This window comes from Miscanthus floridulus, chromosome 8 (genome assembly GCF_019320115.1).
Source record: "Miscanthus floridulus cultivar M001 chromosome 8, ASM1932011v1, whole genome shotgun sequence".
In the NCBI taxonomy this organism is placed as follows: Eukaryota; Viridiplantae; Streptophyta; class Magnoliopsida; order Poales; family Poaceae; genus Miscanthus; species Miscanthus floridulus.
In genome coordinates this window covers 74,756,976-74,776,493 of record NC_089587.1, presented here as the reverse complement: position 1 = coordinate 74,776,493, position 19,518 = coordinate 74,756,976, and the positions used below count along the sequence as shown (strand labels likewise).

The 19,518-nt window shown below is 48.3% G+C and overlaps 2 protein-coding genes across 4 annotated transcripts; both read left to right on the top strand.

Moving 5' to 3' along the window:
• The first annotated feature begins 3,450 nt into the window (after positions 1 to 3,450).
• LOC136472613 (dicarboxylate transporter 2.1, chloroplastic-like) lies at positions 3,451 to 10,869 on the top strand. Of its 3 annotated transcripts, none has more exons than XM_066470318.1 (5): positions 3,451 to 4,152; positions 4,745 to 5,058; positions 5,467 to 5,915; positions 6,365 to 6,498; positions 10,794 to 10,869. In XM_066470318.1, exons 1-4 carry the CDS (start codon positions 3,457 to 3,459, stop codon positions 6,478 to 6,480), a joined length of 1,575 nt encoding a protein of 524 aa, XP_066326415.1. In that variant the 5' UTR covers positions 3,451 to 3,456; the 3' UTR covers positions 6,481 to 6,498; positions 10,794 to 10,869. The 3 variants fall into 3 exon arrangements, with proteins under 3 accessions (XP_066326415.1, XP_066326414.1, XP_066326413.1); XM_066470317.1 differs by lacking the exon at positions 10,794 to 10,869 and adding an exon at positions 7,955 to 8,080; XM_066470316.1 differs by lacking the exon at positions 10,794 to 10,869 and having other exon boundaries at positions 6,365 to 6,669.
• A 2,945-nt stretch (positions 10,870 to 13,814) lies between these two features.
• On the top strand, positions 13,815 to 15,470 carry LOC136472612 (homeobox-leucine zipper protein HOX20-like). The gene is made up of 3 exons (XM_066470314.1): positions 13,815 to 14,405; positions 14,533 to 14,879; positions 15,047 to 15,470. Exons 1-3 carry the CDS (start codon positions 14,330 to 14,332, stop codon positions 15,449 to 15,451), a joined length of 828 nt encoding a protein of 275 aa, XP_066326411.1. The 5' UTR covers positions 13,815 to 14,329; the 3' UTR covers positions 15,452 to 15,470.
• The last annotated feature ends 4,048 nt before the right edge of the window (positions 15,471 to 19,518 follow it).

The window sequence follows — 19,518 nt, the reverse complement described above, 5'->3', positions numbered from 1 at the left end:
TATACCTAATTATTCTTTTTTGTAATCACACAGCAGGGCCTCCGCCAACCTAAGTCCAATTATTCAATCTCTAGATCACCATAGTGCTCCGGGCAATCAGGTGGCAACGCCGCCACCTCTAAGGAGGTCTCCAACGCCTCCAACGGTTGTCCCACCTCCCTTGATGACTAAGAGGAAGCCAGCTCCTAAGAGGTCCGCCCCGCAAACAAAGTCGTTGTCCCACCAGCCAGTAAAGAAGAAAGCCTCATCTAATCCAGTTATTCCCCAAAAACTATCTTTCGAGAAAAGTGAAAAGGAATTAAAAGTTGTAGTAAAAAAGATGTGGACAGTTTCTTCGAAAAAGTAAAAAGGCAACGAGAAGAGAGGGAGAACCTAGAGAAATCATACTTCTACCTACCTCCAGATCTTCTAAGAAAGAAGGTGGACCAGAAAAAGAGGAAATCTCAAAAGACCCGGCCAAAATCGGACTACGACCGCTCTCTCACCAAGTCATTTGAGGCGGCGCAGAAAAAGACTAGACCAGGGAAAGGTGTTGCACAACTCGGACAATAATCGCAACAACCAGTCCCCCCTCTTGTCGTTCGTAATCAATATGGTTCGAACTTAAACTTAGACGTCGATTTTGAGGAGCTGGCTCAGTTTTACGAGGAAACTGGTTTGGACCTTGCCCAAGTGCTTGCTGAAGGACCATCTGCTCCGAAAGTGGATCCTTGGAAGAAATTTGAACGTGGAAAGAGTCTATACAACCCTGAGGCCTTAGGTGAACTGGGTACGCAAATGTACCTGCTAAACAAGTGGTACATGGCGGCGTGTGAACGGGGAGAGGCCTTTGTTACTGTCAGAGTTAGAAACCAACATTACTTCCGTGGTGATGACGTTATATATGTCGAGTTTGAAGAATTACACCAACTATGTCACCTGGACTCTCTCGACAAAAGTCTCATTAGCTGCTATTGTCTATAAGTGTGATTATTTTCTACTATTAAAGTGTGTATATATAAAGCTACATGTATATATATATACATTATATATCCTCACACTATATTTTTATATATGCAGATATGAGATGACAGAGCTCAGAAAGAGAAAGGATAATGATGTTGATTTCGTTGATCCAAATGTTGTATTCAAACACCCTAATCCCCCGCCTCAATGGAAAGTTGAACTCGAGAAAAATCTCATGAGGTTCTTAGTGAACCAACAAAACAAGGACATACTCTTCCCCTACAACTTCAAGTGAGTGTTAAATAATTAATGACGATCATATGGACATTTGTTCAATTATTTGCTTACTAGCTAAGCTATCTCCCATATACATACATATATGTTGACTCTAGTTAATGTCGATCATATTTGTGTATAAAACATATGCAGCAATCACTAGATATTGATGGTCATCGATATGGTCAATAGTCGGTTGAGAATCTTAGACTCGTTAAGAAAAGAGCAAACAGAGTACCAAGACATGATAGATATTATCCAAGGGTAATATGGTCTCTCTAGCAACTATATATACCTCGATCTCTTAACTGCAACAATTATTAAAGACCAAATTAATGTTTTATTTTATTGGACGCAGTGTTTGGAAAAGTTTCATTGAGAATCACCACATGAAACATTGCAAAGTGCCACCGGATGTAATCGCACACAAAGTAAGTACTATCTACATTTATATATATATATATAATTCAATTAACACCATGCATGCTTTCAATTCACCGGATCTTTTTTCTCGTAAAAGTGGGTTCTGAGGCAAGAACAGGGGAACAACTACTGCGGATACTATGTTTGCGAGTTTATCGGGACGTACACAAAAAGAACTCCTGAAGAGATCCTCAAAGTATGTTATATAAATATATTCATATATTCACAATTTCTTTTGTTGCTCATATATATAAGTAATCAAGTGACCAACACACACACACACATATATATATATATATATTAATATTTTTCCTTTAATTTTTATTGAAGACTCTATGGTTGAAGGAAAAAGTCATACGGCGTGACCAACTGAAAGCAATTCAAGAGACCATAGCAGGATTTCTTAATGACCAGGTCCTCAACCCCGCCGGCGAGTTCTACAATGACGTCAACGAAACATGGAAGCCAAACTAGATGTAGTGATTTTGTTATCCCAAGGATATGATAGAATATACAATGCAACCTTTATTTGTAATATATATATATATATATATATATATATATATATACATATACACACACACATACATACATATTATATGTACATAAAATAACGTACAATATATGTATATGCATGTAATATATACGTTAGTTTCATACTTTAGTTTGTACAAAATGTTCGAACATTATAAACGTGTAGAATACGTATATTATTAGCAGCGTAGAATGCGTATTCGAAAACCAAAAGGAATCATCAATTGAAAATAGAAACAAAAAAAGAAAAAAAGGAAACCTTTAGTCCCGGTTGGTAATACCAACCGGGACTAAAGGGCCGCCCCACGTGGCCAGGCCGGGGACTAAAGGTAGTCCCGGGCGCGAAACCAGGACTAAAGGAGGGGACCTTTAGTCCCGATTTGGTACTCCCGGTTCCAAAACCGAGACTGAAGGCGGTTGAGAACCGGGAGTACAGCCCGTTTCTCCACTAGTGACCTTATTGAATTCTTCAATGCTAAATTTGGGCGTGTGGAGGAAGCAGTAGTCATTGGGATACCAGTAGACGACCAACTTCAGTCCTGAGGTTTTGGCTTTGTAAAATTTGAAAGTGAGGAGGATATGACAAGTGCACAATGGAGCACGATTAATAAGTTGATGCTATCTTCTTAGCAAGATTTTTCTCCCTGGAGTTATTTGACCATTGCTTCAATTGTAAACAAAAACTATTGTGAAGTTGTCAATCATCTTTGTGCACGGTCGGTCAAGCCTTTACATCTTTTTGTTTAATGTTGAAACTATTGATGCTAATTTTTCTAGAACAGTATTAGATGTAAGCCAACATACCACCAGTTTTTTTTGTCTATAACCTTCTTATTACCGGTGGCATGCTTTGTCCATCACCACCACCGCGACCAAGCTGTCGCATGGGAGAAAATCCACCCCGCGCCTTGCCACCCCCGGCGAGCATGCCCCGATGGACTTCCATGTGCATTTCTACCTCGAGGGCGTGCCGATCCATGTCTGGACCGAGGACGTCGCTAAGAAGATCATCGGCAAGTCCTGCTCGCTGCACTATATCGTAGAGGCCTCTCTGAACAGTGAAGATACTCGGTCTCCCAACCTGTGGCAGTGGGCATGGACTCACAACCCCAACAACATGCATGCATCCCGCCGATTGACCGCTTCAACCTCAGCTCCGCAACGCCCTCACCGAGAGAGAGAGAGAGACGATGGCCCACCGTGAGCAGCAAGCATGGTGCGGGGCCGGTTGGTCCATGCCTAGGATACCGGATCCGTGTCCTCCCCGTCCACTTCTGAATGAGGAGTCGTCCCACCGTCGCGACAGGAGACATAGGGACGACGACGACGACCGCTGAGACGGTCGTGGTCGTGGAAGCAGATCCTCCTGGCTGCCCCGCTTCCTCGGCAACCCCGAGCCCTAAGCCGGCGCCGGCACCGGCGGCAGCGGCATCGGGCGGTGCTAAGCCGCTGCCCCTCTTCATCTCGCTTGCCCTCGGCCTCGCCGTCCGCTTCCTCGTGCCGCGGCCGGCCAAGGTAACCCCGCAGGCATGGCAGCTCCTCTCCATCTTCCTCTCCACCATCGCGGGGCTCGTCCTCGCCCCGCTCCCCGTCGGTGCGTGGGCGTTCCTCGGCCTCACCGTCACCGTCGCCACGCGCACGCTCTCCTTCGCCGCCGCGTTCGGGGCCTTCACTAATGAGGTCATCTGGCTCATCGTCATCTCCTTCTTCTTCGCGCGCGGCTTCGTCAAGACCGGCCTCGGCGACCGCGTCGCCACCTACTTCGTCAAATGGCTGGGCCGCAGCACTTTGGGCCTATCCTATGGGCTTGTCATCAGCGAGGCTCTCATCTCGCCTGCCATGCCCAGCACCACGGCCAGGGCAGGAGGAGTTTTCCTTCCCATCATCAAGTCGCTGTCGCTCTCGTCGGGAAGCAAGCCCAACGACCCATCGGCCAAGAAACTCGGCTCGTATCTTGTGCAATCGCAGCTACAGGTAATAAACGACGATGTGCTTGAATGCTTGATGATGCAGATGTGCATGCATGCAAGTTTTATATTAAGATATTACAGTCTGATGAATCCCGCTGTTATATATATCAGATATTCGTTCTGGCTCTGATGAGCCTTTTAAATTTTGCCCCAGATGGATGAATCGGTGCGTGTGCTTAACTGCTTATTGACCTTGCTCTAAACTGTTGTACTCCGAAGTTGCTAATAGGATAGGGCCTAGTAATGGAAACTGTGCCTTAAGATTATTTAATATCTTATAGGAATCCACATTGATGCATCACCACTGAGTTGGAAAACTGTGTTCATTCTTGAGTGCAGTCTGAGTCATTTGATTGCATAACACTGAACTGAAGAACTGAATAGATTGATCCTTAAAAAATTTTGTTATGGTTGTTGCCTTGTTGGTCACTTGACTCAATGCAAAGAAAGCAGTGGAAAACTAATGGCATTTGTACGAATTGTAGTGTATTGTATGCAAATCATTTTGCTAGTTATGTTCTTGCTTCTTAATCATTAGTGCATTTTCAAATTGATCAACTGATTTACTGTGCTGATTTCTGATGCTTGATTGACAGGCAGCTGCCAACTCCAGTGCTCTTTTCTTGACAGCGGCTGCACAGAACCTGTTGTGTCTGAAGTTAGCAGAGGGGATTGGCGTTAATATCAGAAACCAATGGATTACTTGGTTCAAGGCTGCTTGCGTGCCAGCACTTCTTGGGCTTTTAGTGACTCCTTATTTGATTTACAAAATATACCCCCCTGAAATAAAGGACACTCCTGAAGCCCCAGCATTGGCTGCCGAGAAGCTAAAGAACATGGGTCCAGTAACAAAAAATGAATGGATCATGATTGCAACGATGCTTCTTGCAGTCTCACTCTGGATTTTTGGGTAAGATTTTGCTTTTTAAAGAGGATTTTCCCAATGAATTGACTTGCAATCTGAAGCTAAACTTTCAGTAACTGAACTTTTGTATTTAGTTTCACCGTTTACACTGTTCTTGGAATCACACAAGTAAGTATATACACACACAGCACAAGAGCACAAGTATCTTTCTTGACTGGTGCCTGCTGTAGTTGTCATTGTGATAATGTTCACATCACAGAGCACTGAGCAGCATTGTTCTGTGTGTTTTCCCCTGAAAAGTTCCTTTATTAGTCTGTGGTTCCACTTATGGTTGTGGAGACAGCTAAAATATTCTTTTTTTCTTTATGGCCAAGAGTCAATATGGTTATTCAGTTTTCCTTTTTTTTATTGATGAGGAACAAAAAAAGGCTTATCCTGTTTCTAATATTGCAGGCAAAGTATTGCCGTATCCAGCGTTGTTGCTGCAATGATTGGACTCTCAATACTTCTTCTGCTTGGAGTGCTGAACTGGGAGGATTGTTTGAATGAGAAGTCTGCATGGGACACCCTAGCTTGGTTTGCTATTTTAGTTGGTTTAGCTGGGCAGCTTACCAACCTCGGGATTGTGTCCTGGATGTCGAACTGTGTTGCCAAGGTTCTTCGATCTTTCTCATTGAGCTGGCCTGCAGCATTTGGTGTTCTTCAGGCTTCATACTTCTTTATTCACTATATATTTGCAAGCCAAACTGCACAAGTTGGAGCTTTATACTCGGCATTTCTTGCCATGCATTTAGCAGCTGGTGTGCCAGCTCTAATGTCGGCACTTGCTTTGGCATACAATGCAAACCTCTTTGGATCACTGACCCACTATAGTAGCGGGCAATCTGCAGTATACTTTGGAGGTAATTGTGCTTTTCCACCTCTTTTGTTGAATAGCACATATTTTCCAAGTTTGCTTGCAATCATTCCATACTTGTTTCGAGCCTGGTTTTCAATACCAATTTATAGAGGAGTTAATTAACTGATTAGCTTCTACTGATATTCCAATGTGTAGAACATATCTTGATGCATGATCTTTTCCGTTCTTTTTGTCGATTCGATTTACTAATAAATCCTTCTTCTAGCATCAACTTCTATTTCGTTAGGTATGACAGTGTATTTGATCATGAAAACTACCTTCATATTTGTGCACACAACAAAATGATAATTCAAATGGAGCCTTATAATGAAATGAAAGCACAAGCTGCTGCGCATAGACATGAAGAAAATTCTTTGCGTGTTTTATTAGTTATGAAAGCATAAGCTTTAATATTTGTTCTCTGCTGAGTAACCTGATGTTTTCCTTGTGCAGCTGGGTATGTTGGCCTTCCAGATGTATTCAAGCTGGGTTTTATAACAGCCGTAATCAATGCTGTAATTTGGGGAGCTGCTGGTGCACTATGGTGGAAACTGTTGGGTCTTTATTGAGATGAGTCTTGGGGCAGTGTAAGTACGTGAAAATCGTATCATATCGTTTTTCTTCTGAGGTGCCTATGAATGCATAATAACAGAGGAATGCTCATCTTTAGAAGTTTTTGAGCATTATATATCCTTTGATTTGATTGATGTAGCATCATATCTCCTCCCCAAAAGGGAAATAAAAGCACGAGTGACTTTTATATTTTGATGACCCAAATCTTGTCTTATATTGAATCCATGATGAAGATTAAGTGCATAAATGAATATTGATTGATGCGTTAAATCTTGTGTTTTGAGGCCGCGATCGACAGCCTGCTTCCCCAAGCCTGCGTGTATGCATGAACAGAGCCGTAGTTGCCTGGCTGTATACATCAACTCTGTCTGCCCGTTTGTTTGAGCCACAGCCACTGTCGCGTTGGTTATTAACCAACCGTGTGCTTGTACTACTAGCTCGCCTTGTACAAACAAACAAATGATTGCAAAGCTGCGTGCGATTGGACGGTAAATTGAAGAGTGGATGCGCATGGGCGGATATGATGTTGCACCTCCGACCTCCGTGGTGTCGCCGGTCGGTCTCCCTGGTCCCTGCCACGCCCACCTCGACCTCCATCTTTCTTTCCCGGTGCCGGCGCAAAATCTTACTGTAGCTTTTGTGCACAACGCCTGCCACGCAAGTCTACTTACAGGTACAGTTGACTTGGACACAACTCTGTTCGTTGCTCTCGGAAGGAAATACGGAGTACTGCCTTGTGCTTCGCGGCTACTCGTCCTAGCAAAGGCTTGACTGACTTCTTGTTCCACTCCTCTTAAAAACCCTGCGAATTACTAGCTCCCTATTTGTGTTTTACTGTGCCCGGCCGGCTTGTGTTCTACCATGGGACATTAATACACTCCATACATTTGACTTGTGCCCCATCATCAGCTGAGCCAAAACGCTACTGCCCTGCTGATAAGACATGATTTGGCTGATTTGTTGTGAGAGAAAGATATTATTTGTTGACCAAAAAAATACGGCTTATAAACCAAACTAACAGGACGTAGGTAGCTAGCTGCTTCCGTGTACAATGCCATGCCACTATTATTCAATGGAATAAATATTTAGAGAGTACTCCGTACTCCACTCTGGCGTGGCCATGGTTTTGTTGTGTGTGCTAAGGCCACGTTTAGTTGGTCGAATTCGGCGCCGCCGGATTTATTGTGCAACACTGTAGCGTATTGTAGTATTTCGTTTGTATTTGATAATAATTGTCCAATTGTTGACTAATTAGGTTCAAAACGTCCGTCTCGCAAAGTACAACCTAACTGTGCAATTAGTTTTTTATTTCGTCTACATTTAGTACTCCATACATGTACCACAAGTTTGATGTGACGAGAAATCTTCTTTTTACATAATGTCAAAGTTGGGAGTTGGGAGCAACTAAACAGTGCCTAAGCCCGTTTGGCAATTCTGACCAAACGACCCTCTGTCGTCTGGGCGTGACAGGTCTCCACGTCCCTCCCCTGTTCCTCTGAACCAGCCAACTAGCTGGTGCTCCTTTCAGAACAGAACGCAACAGCTGTGGACGTTTCTTTGTGGGGGCAGGGCAGCTGCGGATAACGGATATCATCGTGCATGCATTGCAGAAAAGGCACAATGACTACTGAAACTGAACTGAGCCACTCGAGGCGTAGGGCGACGGATGGCATCATAATAAGGTCATCATCATTCATCGCTGGTGGCAAGTCAACTAACCAATCAGTTGGACATCATTTGATACCGGAACATCACACAGCTGGGTACAAACTCTCTCTCTATTCTCTCTCTCGTTCCCCCTTGACAAGTCTGGCTGCGTTTGCTGCATGTTTAGTCATCTAACTATTGCCTGAGTTTTGTTCTTGGAATGCAAATCTAAAACTAGAAGAAACTCTTGGGCAACAAACTATCGATACAGCATAAATTCGACCATTTACCTAGTTCCAAAGGTGTTCCTCAGCCTGCATAAATTCGACCATTAACGGAAATACGTCATGTTTGAGAGTATTCAGAAAGAGACAGAGAGTGAGTGCCACGCTTATTTGCAGCTGCAGAAATGTTCTCTCACAAATTTACTGTAGCAAAAGCCAAAAAAGCTGCAGCTGTATTTTTTTTCTATACATATATATAAGATAGTCTGCATTATTTTCAGTTCAAAGTCAGAAGTTTTATGTGTACGATCCTGACTGCCTCGGCCCCATCCCACGTCGAGGCGATCCGATTGGATTCGTCAGCCAGACTCATTATATATTACTATTAATTAGTGATTAGTATAGTAGATTATTAAACAAGGGACGTGCGTCTGAACCTCTCAACAGCTTCGAAACCCCCCCCCCCCCCCCCGATTCATGTAAGCAGGATGTACTAACGCCGTGTTTGTTTGTCTGGCCGAGGGAGTGAGACAGGTTCAACCCGTGTAGGGGGCCTTGTTTGTTTGCCTGGACGCCTATAGGGCCTGGCCCGCACGTTGCTTAAAGCAGTTGGGAGCCAGGCCCTCGAGGAACGCCTCTCCTCGTCGTTTCTCCCGGGCTCGGCTCGATTTGGCCTCTCGCGCTCCCTTTTGGCCGTTGGCGGGCTGACGCTCCCGGTCTCGCGCGCGACGTGAAAATTCCCCCCCTCCTCCCTCTCCGCCGCTAGGGTTTCGCCTCTCTTTATATTGAGGGGCGCTGCTCACTCCTCGTCTTCCCCGCTCCTCACTCCCTCCTGCTCTCCACTCTCCTCGGTGCGGTTGCCTCCTCCTCCCTCATCCGGCAGTGCGTGGTGGCGGCGGGGTCATAGACGGGCCTCGCGTGGCTTGCGTCGGCTGCTCCTCCTCCGTCTCGCCGGCGCACGGGTGCTGCTGCTCGTCGTCATCGTCTTCTTCCTCGAGACGAGCGGTGCTGCTGGTTGCTGGTGTTTGTTTGCCTGGACGCAGGCCTGTGGTAGACGTTGCTTCGTCTTCCCCAAACTTTTGCCTCGTTCCTCGCCGGATATGCTTCCTCCTCCCCAAGCCGCCGACTTCTTTGGTGGCTGCTTCCTCTCCATCCCGAAAGCAAGGTGAAATCTTGAAATGTAGGTTACACCTGACCCGATTTCGACGGTAAAAATGCTTATAGCGTTGTGAAGTATTTACACTTGACCCGATTTCGGCAGTCAAAGTGCTCATAGCGTTGTTTCTATGGCATATCTGTGAGTTCTTGGTCCCAATCCATGATGTTTTCATGTTTTTGTTGCACTGTGATGATACATATGAGCTAGGGTTTGCTAGGGTTTGGTTTATGACATGGTCTGAGATTGGGATCCCACAGTTGGTGGTTTATTTGGTAGATCTGTGAGTTTTTGGTCCCAATCCATGATATTTCCATGCTTCTATTTCATTGTGATAAGATGTATGAGCTAGGGTTTATTGTTAAGCATGGTTTGAGCCTGGGATCCGATTTTTTTGGGTTTTATTATGGTCGATGATGTTGAGGTGGAGCCTCTAGGTGGCTGTGCTCTACACATTGCTGGGTTTCTTGCTGGTTTGTTGATTCTGATGCTTGAAGCCGATGATGACCTAATTATGTATACAGGTGGCGCTGCTTATGATCTGGTGAATGTGGTTCTCATGGTTGTCATTGAACCGTGAGATGCATCCATACCCAATTAACAACTCTTTCTATTCTTTGCTGAGGGCTCGGGTTGGATGTGTCTTACGATTCCATGTCTGTCATGAACTTGGTTATTTTGACTGCGATGGTTTCGTGCTGCTTATGGCCGATGATGACACAAGGTTATGTTATAGAGGTGGCACTACTTATGCTTCTATCTGTCTTTGTGCTGGTTTCTTGGTTCTCATGGCTGTCATCAAAACATGTGAGACGTTCATACCCAAGCAACTGCTCTCTTATAGATGCTCTGATGGCTTTGGGTTAGACGTGTCTCATGCTTCTATGGCTGTCATGACCTTGGTTTTCTACCGTCTACATTTGGCTTCTCCAGGCAAACAAACATGTCATCCTCTATTTTGTTCTATTTGATACTTCAGCAGCGCCACCAGTGACTGTTATCAGAATGTATTGAATTATGATCAAGTCTGAGGCCACATACTTTTTTTACCTATGATGCAATAGATGAATAGCTGAGGCATTTCAACAGCTGCCTGTGATGTCTACTGCACCTTTACCATGTGTATTCCAACGGTTTGTTTCTTGAGTTTGTCTACAGCTACCTTTACTGCACCTAGACAGTCTCATTGAACAAACTAGTGGCTTGCACCTGAACCATTTTTGACTCAGGCCTTGCTGCTTGTTAACTGTAGAACAATGTGTGCTTACTATGTTGTTTTCAGGGAGAACAACCTGGTGTCTACATCAATTGGGCTGAGCGCAGTAAGCATGTATTAGGGTATGGTGGAGCTGTGCATAAGAAATACAGCTCTTATGAGGAAGCAATGACTGCTTTCAACTCAGCAATCAACTCAATCTCTACTTCTAACCCTGCATCAACACCCTCTGCTATCAGTTACAAAACTATGGTGATTTTTTTCCTTTGTGCTCTGTTGTGTGCGATGTGGATCAAGCCGAAGAAGTGCAATGGCTGCAACTTTTAGTTAGTAATTGTAATATCTAATTTATGATGTTGTAATGATACTGCTAATTATGCTCTTAATAAACTATGCTCTATTTAGCTTCATTGTCCATTCATAAATTGTGCTATGGTACCTGCTCTTATCATGTGTGCTTGCGGTTGCTGTCTAGTGCTGGCGGTTGCATCTTGTGCTGGCGGTTGCTGTCCAAGCAAACAAACACCATCCCAACTAAGCAGTTGGGAGGTAGTTAGAATTCCTGACACCCAGCCCAGGCAAACAAACACAATCTCCCAACAGCCAGGTCTAGTTGGGAAGAGGCACCAAATAAGGGCCTGTTTAGTTCCCAAAATTTTTTGCGCAGTACCCATCACATCGAATCTTGTGGCACATGTATGGAGTACTAAATGTAGACGAAAAAAAACTAATTGCACAGTTGGGTGAGAAATCGCGAGACGAAACTTTCGAACCTAATTAGTCCATAATTAGACACTAATTGCTAAATACAAATGAAAGTGCTACAGTAGCCAAAACCTAAAAATTTTTGCATCTAAAAACGCCCTAAGCTGCATTGCAGCAGTTAGCCCTGCATCTCTGAAACCTGGCTGGACTGGTCTAGGCAGGCTCTCTGCGTGTAGGCAACCAATCACGCCCTAGATTGGTGAAAAGAAGAAAAAAACCCCGCAAACTGGTGAAAAGGGGGCGGCCTTTTTGGAAGGCTGTGGGACGGACAAGGTGAAAGCAATGGCGGAGACCAGACGCGCCTGCCCCTCCCTTCTTCCTCCGCAAGACGCCAATCCATGCGCAGCTTTTTTGGGGGAAACGCCAAACGGTGGAGCCGCTTGCTTTCGCACCCTTTTGGCCGCCCAACCCCATCGGCAACCTTTTCCACAATAGCGGAGCCCCATCCGCCTCTCGCAGTCATCGGGGCGGGATAGCTTCTGAACCAACCGGATCGGATTCAGAGCACACGCGACTCTACCTACGCCCGCCCGGCTGCCGCTGCCGGCTGCTCGGCATCGATCGGCGTGGCTCCTGGCGTGAGCAGCCTCTGAGAGTGGAGTGAGGAGCGAGTCGTGACTCGTGAGAGATGCATGTAGGAGTATTTGCAGCTGGAGTCGGTCAATGCCCTTTGCACCATCACCGTGCTGCACAACGAAAGGTCGTCGCTTCATGGGGCATCACTGCCGAGTATGTACGTTTGCCACATGCAGATGCCTATCACCAACTGCTTGCTTTCGAGTACGAGTACAGGCACAGTAGACTTGCACACAACTCTGTTCCACTTCCCTACTGCCTGTAGCATGTACTACCTCTGCTTTACATTATGATTATAGATAGAGTAAATCGTTTCAGTTTTGTCGTAAACCAAACTTATATAACTTCGATCGAGTTTATTTAAAGAAATCTATATAAAAGCTAAAGAAATTTTTTTGACTCTAGACAAATCTAAAACAAATCGCACTTTGGAACATACTAGAGAGTAAAACCATTAAAACAAGGGTGATGCTACTTGCCATTTTGACTGAAAATAGGTGTTTTCTAAAGGCGTGTTTGGCACTGCTCCACTTCATGTTTTTAGCCAAGTTCAGCTCCAAACACTCTGTTCAAAGAAAAAAAAAAATGGAGTCGTGATATCACCTAAAGGGTGCTCCACAAACTCCAGGTTTTCATGGAGCTGCTCCACGAACTTCTCTTGAAGCCCGATTATAATCAAAGTCATTGTCCAAATCAAGAGGGCAACCAATTACTCTCTAATTCTCATGTGACTAATGCATATGAGCCTCGAAAAATAAGAGGTTTGTATTTATCACAACTCCCCATTCGAATGTCTCTTCCTTCTTCACATCCTATTATTTTTCCAAACAACAGACCATGATATAACGTTTACAAAATTACTTATTTCCTTGGTTCTACGTTTTCTTTGTCTGACATTTCGTTCCACTTGCTCACAACTCTTACGTTGACAATACCCTTTCCAAATTTACATCCTCCGACTACATCCCTAACACCTGCTCTTACCATCACCACACTAACTCGACTTTACTTGGATACCGAGTTGAGGCCTCCACCCCAACCATCATCCTGATCGTCAGGTCAGCCTTCCCTCTAAGCGCAAAGATTAGAGAAAATATCGTTAGAGCTTATCAGCCCGACTTATCAGTCACGGTACAATATTTTTCTATCACAATAGATCAACATCAGTCGGTTTATCAGCCGTAGAAACCATCAGCCGAACAACTGACAAATCTTAAAATTGTTGGAGGCTCAAATCACTTGGATTTAGAGAAGGGAGAGGAAAAGGAAGAAATAACATATTATAGCTTTCGTAACAAATAAACTGTTGGGCGTGCTACTGCTACCTTCTGAGCGGCTAGACGCGCGACTCGCCGTCGCACGACCGTGGCTCGGACGCTGCGTTCGCGATTCCTGTGCGCACAGTTCATTTTGCCGCGATTCGCGTTGCGCACGGCAGTCAAACGCGCGGTCATCGCAGACCATTCGGCGGGATTTTTTCGCTCAAACCACTCAAACGTGTCGCCACCATGGAACCAAACACGGCCTAGATCTGATCAATGAGCCAAGATGCGTAAATCAGTTCAAAATTCTCTCCTCGGCATGCATGGTCTGTGCTGCCTCTCCCTTGTCTTTCTATTGCGTTTGTGTAACGCGCAGCTCGGCTTTCGCCTGGTCCCCTCTGAACCTGACTACTCCTGTACCTTGGAGGCTTAACCATGGGCATTTTTTACACCACCAGGCTCATCCCATCCCAGGTAACCTGACCAGTGACCAACCCGAGCTCTGCACTCTCCACTTCTCCAGTCTCCTCCCCCTCCCCCGCTCCGCATCCGCTCGTATTTTAAGCACACAGTTGTTGCGGCCGGACGAAAATAGTAACCGGAGAGAAACCTCTCACTCCACTCCTCCAGTGCTCCACAGTCCACACACGCAGTGAAACAGAGCAAGGCGATCATGAGAAACCTCAGGAACCTCCCAAGTAGCTCTCAGTTGTACTAGGAGGCGCTTGGATCCGAACTGGGGAAGAAGACAAGAGAGCCATGGTAATTGTCCTGGGTGGTGGCGGTGGTCACAGCAAGACGGAGGAGAAGCACCACCGGAGGCGCCATCCCGGCCTCTCCCGATTCCCCTTTCCCCGGCTGCCCCTCCCCTGACTCAAGGGAGACCCTGTCTGTGATCCTTCCTTCTCTTCGATTCCGGATCCGACCCACCCACCTCCTTCTCTTCTCTTGGGAATCTTTGAGAATTTCGCGCCCGGCAGCAGCGACAGTCGATAGAGCATGAAGAGACCGAGCGGTTCCATCTCCGGCGGCGGCGGCGGCGGCAGTCCCGGCCCCCTTCCGATGGTTCACAGTGGTAATACTACTAACTTGTGCTCATCTCTTTCTCTCTTGACGATTCAGTGCGTGCTCTGCTCTTTTGCTGTTGCGTCATCGGACGGACGGTTTGGCTGATGCTGGGCTTGTTGTTTGGAACAATAAAGACGATGGCTTTGGCGGCGTCGGGATGGAGGATGCCGACGAGGACATGGTGCTGTGCAACGGCATCGGCTTCGGCGAGAAGAAGCGGCGGCTGAGCACGGAGCAGGTGCGCGCGCTGGAGCGGAGCTTCGAGACGGAGAACAACAAGCTGGAGCCGGAGCGGAAGGCGCGGCTGGCGCGGGAGCTGGGCCTGCAGCCGCGGCAGGTGGCCGTGTGGTTCCAGAACCGGCGCGCCCGGTGGAAGACGAAGCAGCTGGAGCGCGACTACGCGGCGCTGCGCCACTCGTACGACGCGCTCCGCACCGACCACGACGCGCTCCGGCGCGACAAGGACGCGCTGCTCGCCGAGGTGCATCGTACATAATACTCTACTAATTCCTTGGTTCCAGTTCCGGGGGGAGATCCTCTTCCTCACGTGCACGGTGCACACCAAAAAGAAAGAAAGAAGAAGATTCTTTACAGCGTTTGTTTTGTTTGTGATTGTTTATGAATCATGAGTTCCGTGGCTCGTGGCAGATCAAGGAGCTGAAGGCGAAGCTGGGCGACGAGGACGCCTTCTCGTCGGTGAAGGAGGAGCCAGCGGCGTCCGACATCGAGGCCCCCGCCGCCGGGGCGGCCATGGCGGCGCAGGGGTCGTCCGACAGCGACTCCAGCGGGGTGGTGAACGATGCGGAGACGACGCCGGAGAAGCCTCCTTCTCCGGCGGTGCCCGCCGAGGCGGCGGCGGTGGCCGGTGCGTCGGCTCCGCATCTCCAGCTCCATCACGGCGAGGTGTTCTTCCACGGGCACCTGCTGAAGGTGGAAGAGGAAGACGCGGCGTTCCTGGGCGACGACGACTCGGCGTGCGGGGGCTTCTTCGCGGACCTGCAGCCGCCGCCGTTGCTGCCGTGGTGGACCGAGCCTACGGACCACTGGGCCTAGGGCAGGCCGGGGGGGGGGGGGGGGGGGGGGGGGGGGGGGTGCGGCGCGCGGTGGGCTGCGGGGAACCCAATAAAAACCAATAAAAGAAGGAAACTCGGCAGTGCCCAGTTGGGGGGCGTTTCTGCAAATTTGGTAAAATGGAAATGTACCTAGTAGTTTTCTGTCAGTTCTCCCGTAGTAGACAGTAGCTCTCTCGCTGCCTGCCTCTGGCCTTTTTGCCATCCATCCCCTGTTCTGTCCGGTGTGTGTCTGCCCAGCCTGCCATTGTGGTCGTGGAATTGATAGAAACGAGAACGACGAAGGTCGAAGGGAAAAGGGCATACGGAGTACTCCGTAGTAATTAGCAGGAAGCGCAGGGGCGTTTGTGTGAAAGAAACAGCAGGATGGGATGGGACGGGATTGGGATGGGATCGAGAGCGACAGTGTGCTGGAGAGGCACACGAGCAGTGTCCCGCAAGCGAGCGAGCGGAGGGAGCGCAGGGTCGCTGTCACTGGGCCCGGTGCCACGTGAAAAGTCAGGCTCGTCACTGACAGCGATTCCTGGTGTCCACTCCCCCAGCACAGTCCGCACCATCCGCTGGGTCCGGCTGTGGGCCAGTGGGTCCCCTCCTCGTCTCCTTCAGAGCAAGAGCAAAGCAATTCCTCTCTTTTCTGCAAAAGCGAAGATGCACGCCGCAATTTCGCTACCAATTTCTGTCCAACAAGCATCAGAAAAGCATGTTACACTACTGCACAAGAGCCATTTTTTTTTAAAACTGAAATGAAGATAGGAGAAGGACCAGAGAAGTTCCAACAAAAAGAAAGTTGGTGACATGGTCTCTGATACCAGGTTGTTACGGCCAACTTGGCTGGGAAGGGGACGAAGGCGATAGGGATAAGAAGTGGCAGAGAACGAACGAACAGGATGCCGGCGAACTGGTGGCGCCGTGGACGGCGCGTCGACGAACGCAGCGCTACGGAGTTACCGTGAACAGTGTGATGCGGAGTTACCATGAACAGTGTGCTGGACGCCCAAGGGAGACGAGGTGTCTTAGTCCCAGGCTAAATCTTCATTAACGAATTGTCTAAGCCTTATAGGCTCCCTTTGTTACAAGATGAAAACAAACTCTTAGTTTTACTCTCCTGATCTAACCACCTCAAGCAAGGCGCGGTTATCGCGCTCAATCCCGCGTCGCGCGCGGACGCGGCCTTCATGCCCGTGATCTCGCTCAGCCACATGCCTTCCTCTTTCTCTGGTAGATCTGGCCCACCATAACAGTCTGGCACACGGATGAATCAGTCAAATTCCTCGTGAAATTCCGTTGATGTTAAAAAAAACAACAACCGCGGGTCAGGTAAAATAAAAAACAACCGTGGATGCAGGTGCTGGGCCAGGTGGGCATTATTCTCTGCCTCTGTGGGGATCGGATGCCACGGTCTGTTGTGTTCATCGGACAACGCCCATGGATCAGCGCAGAGACCCAACGCAAATGCATGGAGGAGGCCTTCCTCCCCTTGCCGTTGTTTCCTTGCAGGTGCTGCGGCCTGCTGGTGCGCTCGCGCTCCAATGCTCTGCTGTTATCGTCTCCCAACCCTTTTGGCCTCGTCGTCGTGCTTTTCGACGTGGATTTCTCTTCGGCCGCTTGGCGGTGGTGTGAGTGGGTGAACAACTACATGCTTATCACAAGAGTTCTTTGTTCTCCTCTCTATGCTTTTCGTGGTTGTCCTCTGCTCTGTCTTGTACAGGAGTTCTTTGTTCTCCTCTCTATGTTTTTCGTGGTTGTCCTCTGCTCTGTCTTGTGTGTTGTTGGTGGTGTTATATTGTAAGTGTGCGTTCTCTGTTGTTTCTTCCTGAGCGGTAATTTAATTATCTCTCCAATGCAATATATTGAGGTGGGGAATTCTTCCCCCCCTGTTATTCATAGAAAGCAAACAAACATGCCGAGCGAGCCAAAGGAGCTTTTCAACTGTGGACAGTATATAATTCAGGCGAATCTACATGTCCATTTCATTTTTCAACTGTGGACGGTATATAATTCTGGCGAATCTACGTGTCCATTTCATTTTAAGGCTGTTCGGTTAGCAGGGATTCACTCTGTAGAAAAAATCCAGCTGGAACAACTAGCTTAATTTGTACTAATCAAGTAAACCTGAAATTGTTCCTGGTCTGGAATCAGCTAACCGAACAGGCTTCTCTCTCTAAAGTCTCGGTATAATTCAGACGATGCTTAAGCACACTGGTATTAGGGGTATTCGATATTTCTACTTTGCGGTCTTACACAAAGGGGCAAGGACGACAGGGTAGCCAACCGGGTTAAGAGCATCTCTAGTAGTCATTCAATAAGACCCCTCATTCACATAAAACTATCATATTTTTGGGGAGTTGGATCTCTTCTTCTCCAATAAGGTAGGCCTCACAATAATTATCTCTTCTTTATCCTACTTTGTGAAGAACCTGCCTATGCCCAGTGAGCTCTTTCCCACGCTCGTTCGGCGCGACAAAACCAAACCCCAGCCCCGCCAACAGCACACAATAGCTTGTCCTCCGTTTATGGCGCTAGTAGTCAACATCGACGACGCCATGCTCTTGGCCCTCGAGGCCGTCGGCTTCCTCCACGGCCTCATCCTTCTCCTCCATCATGCCATTCGGCGGTGTCGGCATTGACTTGGCCGTGTGGGCTATGGCTGTGGGCTCCTTTTGCGGCCTATGCGCGGGGATCTAGTCGTGGCCCGTGGGAGGAGAGAAGGGCCACACCATGCCGGGGTCTGGAGGTTGGGTCTAGGGCCAACGTCGACCGATTTCTTTTATTTTTGAGCCCTTTTTTTGATTTTTTTAACAAATATGCCTCTGGAGGTAAGATTTCAAAATCTGGACCCTTAGCTCGGCGCCATCGTTGCTGGCGCCGAGCTCTTGGGCTCGAAGCAGACGTGGCGGTGATTTGGCAGGCACCTCGGCGCCGTAGATCTGCGACGTCGAGCTCAGCGCTAGGGTTACTGGTGCCAAGCCTGTCTTACGTATGGCCCCCAATTCTTTCTCTCTTCCTCTCCCTCTCTCTCTCGCACCTCCCTCGCCTCCCCCGAGTAGCGCACCGCCGTCGCTACCCGCGCCCTCTCCCGCCCTCGGTCGCCCGTGCCCGGCCGCCCTCACCTATGCCCTCGCCTCGCCCAACGTGTCGGCCGCGCCCCGCCGTGCCGGCGCTATGCCCGCCGTGCCGTGACCGTGTCGTGGCTGCACCGCGCCCACGCCGCGCTGCCCGCGCCTGACCTCGTCCGTCTTGCCACCCGCCACCGCCGGCCTCACCGTGCAGAGCGTCGGGCATCCCGCGTCGGCCACGCGCCACCGCCGGCCCGACTCGTCGTCCTGACCCACGCCCGGCGTCCGCTGCGACTTCGTCGACGTCTGTGACTCCATCATCGGACAGGTAAAAATTTTTATTTGCAATGTGCGTACTTAGTTAGCTTTGATTGTAGTGTAGTAGTTTTGGCATTTGTCATTTACTAGTCAATGTGATGACTCAGGTAGTTGATTTAGTTAGTGATCTAGTGAGATAGATATGTAGATAGATAGAAACATAGGGACGGGTTCATTAACCCGGGGTCCCTCGGGCACTGGCTTCCACGCCAGGGCTCGGCCCAGAAGAACAACCTTTTCTTCTTCTGGACTGGCCCAAGAGTCTGAACTCAACAGACCGGAGCACTCACTTCAGGCCCAGGCCGCCTTCGGCCCATCTCTCCGACCAGAGCGCTAGCTCAAGCTTAGGCTGGCTCCGAACGGCCTCTCCGGTCGAAGCACTAGCGTTAGGCCCCGGCTGCCTCCGCACGGCCTCCACTCAGAAAGCCTGATCCGAGGGCCACCTCCGACTCCGACCCCGTGTCTCCGACCGGGATTCATAGAAAACCCTGCTCATCGCTATTCTCCGACTGGCGCGCCAGAACCGACTGGGGACCATCCGACCGAGGACACCCGCTCGGAAAAAACCAGAAGGCGTGCGGAGAAAGGCAAGGCATGGCTCACAAGTCAACACCACTGTACCAAGGACCATACCCTGCACGAAGCAGTGCTCTGCAGCCAACCTGACACAAAGTAT